We start from the raw sequence: 11,481 nt of genomic DNA, 5'->3' as shown, positions 1-11,481 counted from the left end.
AAACTTACAATTGAGACGTTCTAAATACATCATTCAACTTAATTGACATCAGTGGCCCATTAGCGCCCCCAGTGGATTATAAACAAACAACAGGTAAACGACAGGTGGTGATGTGATGAATGGCCTGACTTTATTGTAACAATTGCTCAATGTTAGACATATGGAATTTAATGTGGTTATAGAGACATGCCATACAACCTTTATTGAGCCCACTTTTAAGCTAAGTGCTCCTTCCTACTGGAGGAAGACAATACAACCACAGAGGATGCTCATTTTCTGCATATGCGGGCCAAACTCTCTCTCTTAGATCTCTCTTAAAGTGATTGTTGTCGCAGATGCAGTGACTATTTACATTGTTTACAATAGGGATGTCATGTACAAAAGAGGAAAAAAAAATCATCTTTACAAATATTTGCATAAGAAAGAAAAACAATGTCTGCTCTTAAAAACAATGTGAAAACAGGAAGATATCCAGTTATTTAAAAATCCCTCCCATGATAAGGTTTAAGTGTGGTAGGTCCAATGAAAGAAAACTTTGGGAACACACCAGGGGTACATGCATCAACATTACACAGCCAGCTTTCCACTTCTCAGGCAACTCCTCAGTGATGACAAGACCTTCACACACAAGTTTAAAATGGTGTCAAAATCGTGCAAAGCAGCCTAGTCATGATACACATTCTCATTCACTGCAGTTTACTGACATGCGTCATCTTAACTAACAGCTCGTCACGATGACTACCCGTCAAAGGTCCAGATCGATAACCCACTCTACACCCAAATTTGGGCATTAAGGTGATGACATGACATTGACATCAGAGTAGGTCAGAGGAACTCATGATGTTTCCTCTAAATCGAGGCCTCTGTGTGGTAGGACAAAGCAGCTTGAGGCCAAATTGTGTTTCAGGCACAGATAGACTTAGGCATTGTGCCTCTACTTTACAGCAGTAGAGGAACATCGGGGCAGAATATGGCAGTCTGAGGTACTTCAGGGTCAAGCTGAGGGGTTTAAGAGTATCCCTACAAGCTACAGTTTCCTCCTCTTACACCGCTCTTTATACTTTCTTGCTTTCAAGCAGTTAACAGTCAAGATTTGAACAATAAATACTGTTATCTACTTCCTCTAACATCTCAATCCAATGATAAAAAGAAATGGGAGGAAGTCGCATTAAAAATTCACTTCCAGTCTTACTGTAACTCAAACTGTGTAAAAAGGAAACTGATAATAATTTTGAAGAACATCTTTTTTATCAAAAATGTAAGTTAAATAAAGAGGAAGGAAACTGTTACAGCTATTTTTTATTTTTTGGCTAATGTTCTCTGCTTCTGTTTGTGGGATGATGAATGAAAATGCACCGTGCTCTCAGCCCCTCTCAAACTCCATGGCATGTTGGGCACACACAGGTGATAAATATCGCTTACAGGCGATCGCTGCAGATGAATCAGTACAAAAATCCTACAAAATCAAGACTTTGAGAGCTGTATCCTCAGCTATTACAAGAGAAGTTTGTGTTTTAAAACTCATATGTAAATACAGAGTACACACAAGCATAGCCAGAAACGGTGCTCAATAAACAAGCAGGTTGTGTTTTTTTTTCTTCTCTGCGTGTTTATAATTCAGTACATTGACTTCCTGTGGTTATAATATCAGTATAACATCGGTTACTGAGTCCACAGATAATGACATTTTCTTTACAGACTCAACCTAAAAGCGATTCATTATTCATTTCATTTTTTTTACCCCATGCATGTTGCTCTTTACAGCTTCACAGTTCTGATATTCAGTAAATAACAAAAATGGCAGAACCGGAAAAGAAGAAAACATTCAAGGCCATTTTTATAGTTGTGGTTTTGAGTGTGTGTTATAGTCTACCAAGCACCTTTAGTGAGACTGAAAGCGCACCATGAAGAGGAGGCAGGACTCAATAGATGCTGCCATCTGCAGGATTTACTAATGAACTGCATGATTTGGCCAAACTGACCCCCCCATTTGATACACAGTCACTGACACGGCCTCCTAAATCCCAATTATTACAAGTAAAAAATAAAGTGCATTTTGGCCGTTGTCAAGTGCTGGCCCTACTTCTTGGGGAGTGATCAGACTCTTGTTACTCTGTGGTTTGTTTTCCTGAAAGGTCGTATGTGCCTCCAAAATAAACCAATAAGCACCAATAGTTGTCATGAAGGTTGCTGCAGTTAAAAACAAAATAAAGGGAACAAATATTCAGCGGGGTTATAGATAATATTTTGTTTTATACTATTCCGGTCACCATGCACTTGCAGATTCAAGAACCCATCTGATACCAGCTGAGAGAGCTGAAGGAAGAAGAGACACCGTCTTTCCCTGTCGTGATGATCACAGCTTCCTGTCAAAGCAGTTTCACTGTCTTTCCAATGTTACGATAGCTGGGAAGCCCAAACCCACTGTCCATTGTCCAAAATCCTTCTCTCTCTCTGTGTAGATTCTTTACAATTAGATTTGTAACTGCTCACTGAGCACACATTAAAGTTCATTCTGGAGTCTTTGAATTCTCATTTGGACTGCATTTGCGAAAGCCTTTAATTAGAGTCAACAGTTTCTTAGCTTTATTGACAATCTACTCAGAGTGCAGCCTGCAGAGTGGGATCAAGACTGCCTTCCCTCTCTGGAGACTCTATACAGTTGGCTGACTCCTGGAGCTTCAGCAGCATGGCCATCTGTGTAGCAGGAGCAGACACAGAAGAAGAGTTAACCACACAGAAAATGACTACATGTTATTTATACATCTTATTTTCCCTATGGTTTTCTATGGATTTAAATATAACTGCTAGTTCAGAACTGCCATAATTGTATAACTTTGTGTGCATATGAAAAAAAACTGCATGCATATGATCAGCCTCATTTTTCTAATGCTAAAAACACAATTCTTACTTGAAATGTGTCACAATAAAAGAATTCAGTTGAAGAAATGTGGCTTTTATTGAGGTAATCACGGGAAATTCAGTGTATTTATTGAGAAGTTAGCACTGATAGCCATATTTACATTTATTAGGAGTTTTAAATATTTCTGTGGGTTGCAGACTCCACATTCTTCAAAACCCTCGTAACATAAACTTTGTTGCACCAGGGGCAATTATTGATTCATGTGCTTATTGAAACAATGTCAATTTTGTATGTATCACCACCAGTGTTCTCCAATCTTAGCAGCTCAAGCTGGACAGAAATGCATTTTTCATCTCAGGACAAAAGGGCTCACTTACCAGTGGGTCTGACTCCAGTGTGCTGGGTGGAGGTGTGTCTTTAGGAGGCTTCTTCTCCTCACTGAGTGGGCCTATGCTGGGAGGAGGTAGGTGAAAGAGCCTGGACTGGTCCTGCTGTGCATTGGGCCAAGGGAGCGTGCCTCTGACCCATTCCACTGGATCCTCCCATACTGCTTTATGCCCATGGACCTAACAGGAAAAGACAATTCCACAGGAAAACAGTATTATTATAGAGATGATTCTTGGTTGGTGTTTTCACTACTGTTATATTTTGGAGATTACGTGTGTTCACCTTTATGCCATCTTTGGCTCCCTCCTGCAAGTATGGTATGATAGAGTGGTTCCACAAGTCAATGAACCACTGCCTGAACTCTGTCACTGATACTGGGCATGACAGGAAGAAGCAGGGACCTGGGGGAGGTAATGGTTCCCGTTAAGTTCCCATCTTTATCATAATGACATTATGATGATAACTCTGTCCCAAGTCCCAGAGTCAGGCTTTGCAGACTATCTCTACTAATATCTTACCTATGAGGAAGTCTGAAGTGCTGTGCTTCTCTAGGAACGTGTGCAGGTGGTACCAGAGCTGAGGGATCCAGTCAAGAACACGGAGGAGTTCCTGCTGGTGTGCTAAGTCCTGCTCCTCGTCCTGGTAGGCCTCCACAGCTTTACGGTGCAAGTACCTCAGCAGAAACCCATTTGCTGGTTCAACGTTGTTTGAGAACATCACCATCCTGTGGCCATATACAAGAAATACTTGTTTTATTCAATATGAGAACTTTCTTTTTTAATTTTTGTGTTTAAGAGTTAAACAGTAACAGTGTATACTTCATCTGACCCTGTGCTCACCTGAAGCTAAGATGCAAACTGTGGTTGGATGTCATTTTCACAGGCTGATTGGTCGTTCCAATTATGTACGGACTGAAACATCAGCAGAGGAAGTCACGTTGATCTTTGATGATCAAATCATATTTTAACTCTTTTGTGAAATAAAACAACTACTCAAAAGATGACTCACCATTTGTGATACTTGCAGGTCAGTGCTCCGTTAACAAGCTCAGTGATGGCCGCTGAATCGCTAATGTCATCTATGATAACAACCAGGGGAAGTTCTCCTCCACATTCTCTGTCAATCTGATTTGCTAGATTTGACAGATACAACTGCAAATCCTGTGAAAGCAAAGAAAGGTGAACACATATTTCTGCAGATATAAAATCATATTTGCCTGTGGAAGAAAAGACAATAAAAACCCTCAATCAAATTGTACCTTCTGTGACTGACGATGCATGTTGAAGGTGACAGCAGGGCTGCGGCCCAGGAGACCAAGCTCATGGCCAGCCTCGGCTGAGTCAGTCCGGCTGCGCTGCAGGAGGTAGTGGGCCAGACGCTGAGCTAGGTAAGTCTTTCCTGTCCCACTGGGCCCAGACAGAACAAGACGCCTGTGCTTCATCAGGAGGCTGATGTAGTGCAGCATCATGGGCTTAGGAATCAGAGTCTCAAACACCAGTGAGTCAACACATTTTTCTTTAAGACCTGAAGAGTTTCAGACACAGAGAAGAGGACAAGCAAGAAGATGTAGCATTTACTATAAAAATACCAATAAACACATGAAAATGGCATCTACAATTGGCTTATCCTATACTAGTTCCAGTACTTAAATAACCTTAGTTGGTCTAAGTAAACCATCACATGCCTTCACCGCATTGCCAAAGTCCAATTTTTGTCTTGTTATTTATTAGCATTATGACATCCAAGACCCCAAAGCTAACCATTTTACTTTTACAAAATGACCTTTTGCATCTGATTTTCTGATCGTGGACATTTTTGCTAACAAGGACTTAAGATTACAATAAAAAATATCTGTAAGAGTTCTAGTGACTAGCAGCATTTGAAAGGTAGAAAGTTGCATTTCATTAACTTCAGAAAATGGTTGCTAATAATATATAGAATTATTATTATTATAGTGTTAACATATTAGTATTATTATGTTATTAGTATTATTAGTTTTATATACAATGTTTTTTATATACAGTCGCCTCAAGGCACTTTATATTGTATTGTAAAGACCCAACAATAATACAAAGAAAACCCCAACAAACAGATGACCTCCTATGAGCAAGCACCTAACGACAATGGGAAAGAAAAACGTTTGAAGAGGAAGAACCTTCTGGCAGAAGCAGGTTTGGGGAGGGGCAGCCATTTACTGTGACCTGTTGTGAGTGAGTGGAAGTAGAGGAAGACAATGGGAAGAAAAACTAACCTTTCAAGGTGACTAAGATGCGAGCGGAACCATTGCCGAGACATCGATAAGGTGAGGTTTGAGGTTTGTCCCCTCCAATTACCCTCTGCTTGCCCTGGGTAAGCTGGTACATGTGCAGCGAATCACAGGACAGACCCAAGCTGGCTGTCGGGTCCACTTGATTTAAATAATCCTAAACAAAGGATAAAATGTTAAACTGCACAAAGATTAAGCAAGCAAATCACAGCCAGGTCACTAAATCACTAATTATAAAAAAACGACTTACTTTGAAAGTCTTAGCTATGAGGGAGTCAAGACAAGCCCAGTCAGTCCTCGCATTAATCAGTACTGAACCCAGGTAGTACTCCTGCTGCTGTTTACTGTCCTACAGAGACAGAGGACACAGGTGCACCATTTCCAGGCTGTCCAGTTTAAAGCTCTTGACATTATTGGACATTGTGACTATTAAAAGTGTCTTGTGTTTACCTCTGTTTGGTCTCCACTATGGACCAGCACACGTGCACACACTTCTTCACGCTGAGAAGAAGTGCTTAGCGTGTCACCTTGAGACACTTCTGGAAGAGAGGAAGAAACAAGGAGTAGGTGCATGCTGCACATTGTGTTAAATATTATTGTAAGGTTCTGTTGATCTCTGACCTGGATCTTTACAATCATTCAGACTAAGGCTGAAAGATTTAGTGAGGGACATGCTCATCGGCTGCCTTAGAGAGGGCCCCAGGAGGGAGGCCAGGCCCGAAGGTTGGGATGTGGAGGAGGTGGGGCCAGAGCCAGGGAGATGGAGCTGGCTTCCTGTTTTTAAATGGTCATTTTCTGCCTTCAGGTTCTCCACCGTTGACTGAAACATCAGCAGATTAAAGCTTTAAATCGTATTAACAAACAACCATGGCAACACTCACACCTTTGCAGATTACAGGTAGACAGGTTACTGAGCAAAGACACATACAGCAGGCAACACAAACCTGCATGTTTTTCATGGCTTCTCGGAGCTGCTCCAGCTGATGTGCAGAGTCTAAGGCCTCTAGTCGAATATCTGTTAGTGCCCTTTCTTTCAACCAGAGCTCTGAGCGTAGCTCTGATACTGCGCTATCCTCAGTGTCTCCCTCTTCTGTACTTTCCATGATCCTGGAAAGGCCAAGGAGCTCTTATAAGAAGTTCTCAAGGTGAAAACTTGCTATCTCACAGCTGAGCTATGTGGTGGAGTAGGTGTTTGTGTACTTACACAGAAGATGTGGCTGAAGCTGAGGTTTTGAGGGAAGGCAGCTGGCAGTCTCCTCCTTCTACGCCTTCATGAGGCATCTTTGGGGAGTTGGGAGCCGAGGAGTCTGGGGTGGCAATTTCCTCAATGTCAGAGTAGGTTTTGGAGCCTTTCTTAATGCTGAATGCTTTGTTGAAGGAGCTCCTCAGCTACACAGAAACAGAAGAACAGAAAGTTAAACAATGACTTCTGATTACTGCATTTGAAACAGGCAAAGAAAAACGACAGAATAGTTAGAATTGTTAATGAGACACATGCTAAATATAAAGAAATAGTTTGTCATATTTTTGTTGCAAATAGTAGCCTACAAAACCCCAATCTGTCATTTATATATTTTAGTATTTATGTAAAATAAATAAATAAGATATTATCTGCTCATTTGTAAGCCACACAGACCTTTAGCCAAGCTAGCCATTTCCTCCAGCCTGCAGTCTTTGTTTTAAGCTAAGCTAACTGGCAGCAGGCGTTAATCAAAAAACAACAAAAAAAAGCAACTTTCTCAAAATGACAAACCATCCCTTTGAGCTTTCAGTCATTTTCAGCAACTTAGTCCAAGTTACAGTCCATTTTCAGTACCCAGATTTAGCCGCTGGGTCAGTAAGGGTTACATGGTTTTTAAAAAAAAAAGAAAAGAAAAAAAACCTTATATATTCTTACTTAGGGATAAATATAAAAACAATAAAGCACAGTGTAAAAGAGGAGTCACATAATTGAAAAATGCATTAAATTAACTTGATGATGAAGCTGTGCACTTCACTTCTTAGAGAACGTCATGTCTGCTGCTTGCCACTCTAACTGAATTAAAGTTATCTATTCAAATTAAATGGTCACAGAAGAGGCAGCCAATCAGCAGAGCAGGAGGTCAATCAGCAGAGATGGAGGGTACTCGAGGACTGTGTTGCACTTTTAGATGGTCCATCATGCTGTGTGACAGGAAATTAATAGAGGTTTTATAGAAATGCAATGACTGCACTCACCTCAAAGACCTAAAAGAGCAGAATAACACAACACAAAGGAGGGAAAGACTGGTCATACGTCATCCACGCCGCTTTTTCATTTTCATTAAGGAGAACAAACACAGACACAAACCATGCAGCGAGAACAAAATATGGTCTCGCAAACAGCTCTTACCCAGCTCTTTTTCTTCTTCTTCTTAGCATCTTGGTCCTTCAAGCTACCCACGCTTGACATGCTGGTCAAACTGTTCAGACTGGAGATGCTCTCACATGAGTTCTGTCGTCTAATACGCATGTCTGGGGGGGGAAAGAAGAAAAAAAATTCAAAACACTAACTGCTGTGGAAAGAGAGAAAAGAAAATGATTACCTAGATAATCTACAGACCTTTGAGGTTATCTGAGTTGTTTAAGGCTCCTTGTATCACAGTCTGGGCTTCATCATTCTTGGCCTTCAGAGCCTCAATGGTCTCCCGGAGCTCAATCAGCTCAGAATCCTGCACAGACATTAAATAAATGTCACAAAATTGGTCTGGGAAAGAGCTCTTTGTATCTGCTTGCAAAATTATGCTGAATGACAGCTTGCACCTGACTAGTCATTAAGTAGGACAATGGCTTCAGTTTTTTAATATTCATAAATAGTGCATTTTCATTTCACTGCATTTCAACTGCAACTGGGGTTTTTGTACTGTAATAAATGAACAAAATAAGGTTTAAATTTAAAAATCATGAATACTTTCATGAAATTACTCTTGAACAGGTAGTTTCTTCCCCCCAATTTATAAAAGACCCATATTTAATGCGGGCGGGCTTTTAGCAATGCACTTAAACTCAAACGAATGCAATGTGAAAAGTTCAAAAGGACAAAAACAACAGTGCTACTTATTGTCTGCTAAAGTTGATTCCACTCCACTCTAAATGGAGCCGCCCGGCCCATCTCCTCAAGGTTAAAGAGTCTGTGCTCCGGGCTGAGCTGCACAGGTCAGTGCGCTGGCACAAACAACAAAGACCTTTTCTGGAGTGGTCTAGACAGGGCTTTCAGAGGGAGCAGCAAGGCATGAAGCACCGAGAAAGACTCTTCACATATACATGCACACTCACACTAAACACCTCAGGCACTGATCAATTCTTTTACACCAAAACACACACAAAGGCCAAAGAATGCAGGAATGTGATGTTTACTTTAGGTGCACATGCAAACTGTTTGAGTTACGCTTATCATTCAGACTTTAGAGTTTTTTTACTCATTGATCCTTTGTCCTTCTCTCACACCGAGTCACCCTGCGGGACTGCACCGGGGCGTCTAGCCTACATTCAGCTTCCACTGCAGGATTTGATCAAAGTCACCTCTCTCCATGTTAGCTCTTAGCCGAGTGCTCATGAGAAATTTGTGATGGTGCGGCTGGAGTTCAGGTTTTTGTTTGTTTGTGCTTAAAAGTGGGGCTGTGATGTTACCTTCTGTTCATGGCTTAGTGACAGACTCTGCAGCCGTGATGTCATCAGTGTCAAACTTTGCTCAAAGGCGGCCACGAGGTTTGCCTGCTTAGAAAAGATGAAAGGCAAAAACAACAGTTTAGTATAACCTTAATTTTTCATTAAAGTTGGTCTATATCAGGGTATCAAAAATGTAGATAACCTGGTGTTTATTTATATAACTGATTTGACATCTTTTAAAGCAGATATGGCAGAAATTATTCACAGAGGGACAGATTGGATAGATTTTGTCTGACCCTTTATCCCCATTTAAGAAGTGCTAAAAAGCTGAATAAAGCACAAAGGCTGAACAGGATGTCGTCTGTGCAAAATTCCCCTCCTCCCTAATCTCTTTCTCACACACACACCCAATTTAGCCCAGAGGACGAAGAGAAAATTACTTTCTATTCTCCTTTACAGAATGTATTAACACAGTAAAATAATGGATTCGGCCCAGTCATTAATCCAGCACATAATCATGCTGTGTTTTGTGCATCTGTTCTGCATATTCGCTGCCCTCACATAATAAGGTCAAACAATATGAAAAAAATCTTGGGGAGGTGAGAGGGGGAGACACACACACACACACACACACACACACACACACACACACACACACACACACACAGATTGATATATGTGTCCCACATGAAGCCATGCATAATTTCTGCATTTTACTGTTGCAGTTGGACAAGTGGAAAATGCTGACGCTGTGTAGTGAAGCTAAGTGGCTTTTTAGAGAGGACGTTTAGCAAAGGTAAGAAATGTTCTGAAAGTGCACAGAGATGATCTATGACTGACATGGCACAGGCGCTTTCTCTGTTCTCTTTTCTATGAAGGGAAAATTACTTAAATAGATATGCAACTGTGTCAGCCAAAAAAAAAAAAAAAACTAGCAACAACCAATAGCAAGCCACAGTAACAAGAAACTGCTAAATAAACCTCATCTATCACTCTGTGTTCATCTGCAACTCCATTTGCCTCTGCAATTATCAGATACTTTAGCCTCAAGGTAGCTGGATAGAGGCGTGAGAGGATGAGTGACAAATGCTGGGGTATAAAATTACAGGGATGGGATACTCGTAATTCTTCAGTTGCCTTTAGGGGAAATCATGGTTCAGAGGTGGTAGTGCGATGGACGGCCATTGAGAGCTACGGACTGTCCGTCTACCTGCAGAGAGTGTCTGTTGATGGGGGCAATGTCAAAAATATGTGGTACAAACGGTCTGTTGACTACTCTTACTTATGCTGTTGGTGGTCCATCAGCCAGCCGCAGAGAAGAGCTGAAGTGAAACCATGTGTTAAAACAATGAAAAGTTCCCACTGCAACTATTGTCTGTGCTCCCATTCCTACTCCGCTGTCTCTCCCTTCCCTGTCCCGGCCCACTTGTCAATCAGTCAGCTGACTGATGCACAGTATTATCCACATCAAGCAACATGCAGCTGGGATTTTGGAAGACTGGACGGGAGCATGTATTGCATTGGCTGAAAACACCTCTCTGTGGGCTCTTCATCAGCAAATACATATGCAAATGGACACAGTACCATAAATTAAGCATTAAGTCATGGTGTAGAAATATGTTCCATGTAGGTCAGCTCAGGGACACAGAAACCTGCAGCCAAAGTCAAAATAGCCCCTTGCTGTTGTATGCTGTATGCTGTAAAGTTAAGCTTTATGCAAAAGGGAAACCGCTGATTTAACTGATGAACAGGAAGGTACATACGTTTGCTGTGAGCTGTGTGGTTAAGTTAGAAACCTTCTCCTGGGATGACTCCAACTCTCTTCTCAGCTTGCGGATTTGCTGTGAATAAAAGCAGGAATGTTCAGCTATAAGACAGCCAAGGTCACTAAACCTGACATTACACAAGTGAGTAGATGGTGCAGATGACACGATTGCCAGACTTGTTCTCCCACAGACAACAAAGATGAGAGTGGATGGGAAAGGAAAAAAAAACAGCTGGGAAGAACGAGTTGGAAAGAAAACACTTACCTCTCCCTGAATCCTTTCCTCAGCCTTGGATAGCACAGGGAATAAAAAGTAAAGATGTTAGGAAAGACACAGAGACAAGAGGAGTGGGGCCTAATAAGGTACAGGGCATAGCTTCAGGTGTTTAAAGTGTGAAACAAGAGGAAAGCATCACAGTATCCACATACATCCACATGCACACACACCATATACTGAGCTGTAGCTACCTGAGTCTGCATGCTGCCCAAACTCACCGAAGAGTAACTTGATGAGTTGGATGCCAGGGAGAGAACAGACCCATGAACTGGAGAGTAAATTAATAAACAAGAGTA

At 41.4% G+C, this 11,481-nt stretch overlaps 1 protein-coding gene across 1 annotated transcript in view; it reads right to left on the bottom strand.

Moving 5' to 3' along the window:
- Positions 1 to 112: 112 nt before the first annotated feature.
- Positions 113 to 11,481, bottom strand: part of LOC115782799 (neuron navigator 1) — a 107,260-nt gene continuing 95,891 nt past the window's right edge. The window contains 20 exon segments of the mRNA XM_075074383.1: positions 113 to 2,697; positions 3,241 to 3,429; positions 3,533 to 3,651; positions 3,769 to 3,974; positions 4,090 to 4,161; positions 4,259 to 4,410; positions 4,509 to 4,774; positions 5,502 to 5,673; positions 5,767 to 5,865; positions 5,967 to 6,055; positions 6,138 to 6,336; positions 6,461 to 6,623; positions 6,721 to 6,905; positions 7,734 to 7,742; positions 7,888 to 8,009; positions 8,098 to 8,206; positions 9,165 to 9,248; positions 10,907 to 10,984; positions 11,174 to 11,197; positions 11,377 to 11,453. Coding sequence (XP_074930484.1) covers positions 2,602 to 2,697; positions 3,241 to 3,429; positions 3,533 to 3,651; positions 3,769 to 3,974; positions 4,090 to 4,161; positions 4,259 to 4,410; positions 4,509 to 4,774; positions 5,502 to 5,673; positions 5,767 to 5,865; positions 5,967 to 6,055; positions 6,138 to 6,336; positions 6,461 to 6,623; positions 6,721 to 6,905; positions 7,734 to 7,742; positions 7,888 to 8,009; positions 8,098 to 8,206; positions 9,165 to 9,248; positions 10,907 to 10,984; positions 11,174 to 11,197; positions 11,377 to 11,453 — 2,510 coding nt within the window. The 3' untranslated portion in view covers positions 113 to 2,601.

Source organism: Archocentrus centrarchus, chromosome 7 (genome assembly GCF_007364275.1).
Source record: "Archocentrus centrarchus isolate MPI-CPG fArcCen1 chromosome 7, fArcCen1, whole genome shotgun sequence".
Lineage (NCBI taxonomy): Eukaryota > Metazoa > Chordata > Actinopteri > Cichliformes > Cichlidae > Archocentrus > Archocentrus centrarchus.
Note: the sequence above shows the minus strand (reverse complement) of the source record. Positions and strands in the feature narration are given on the sequence as shown.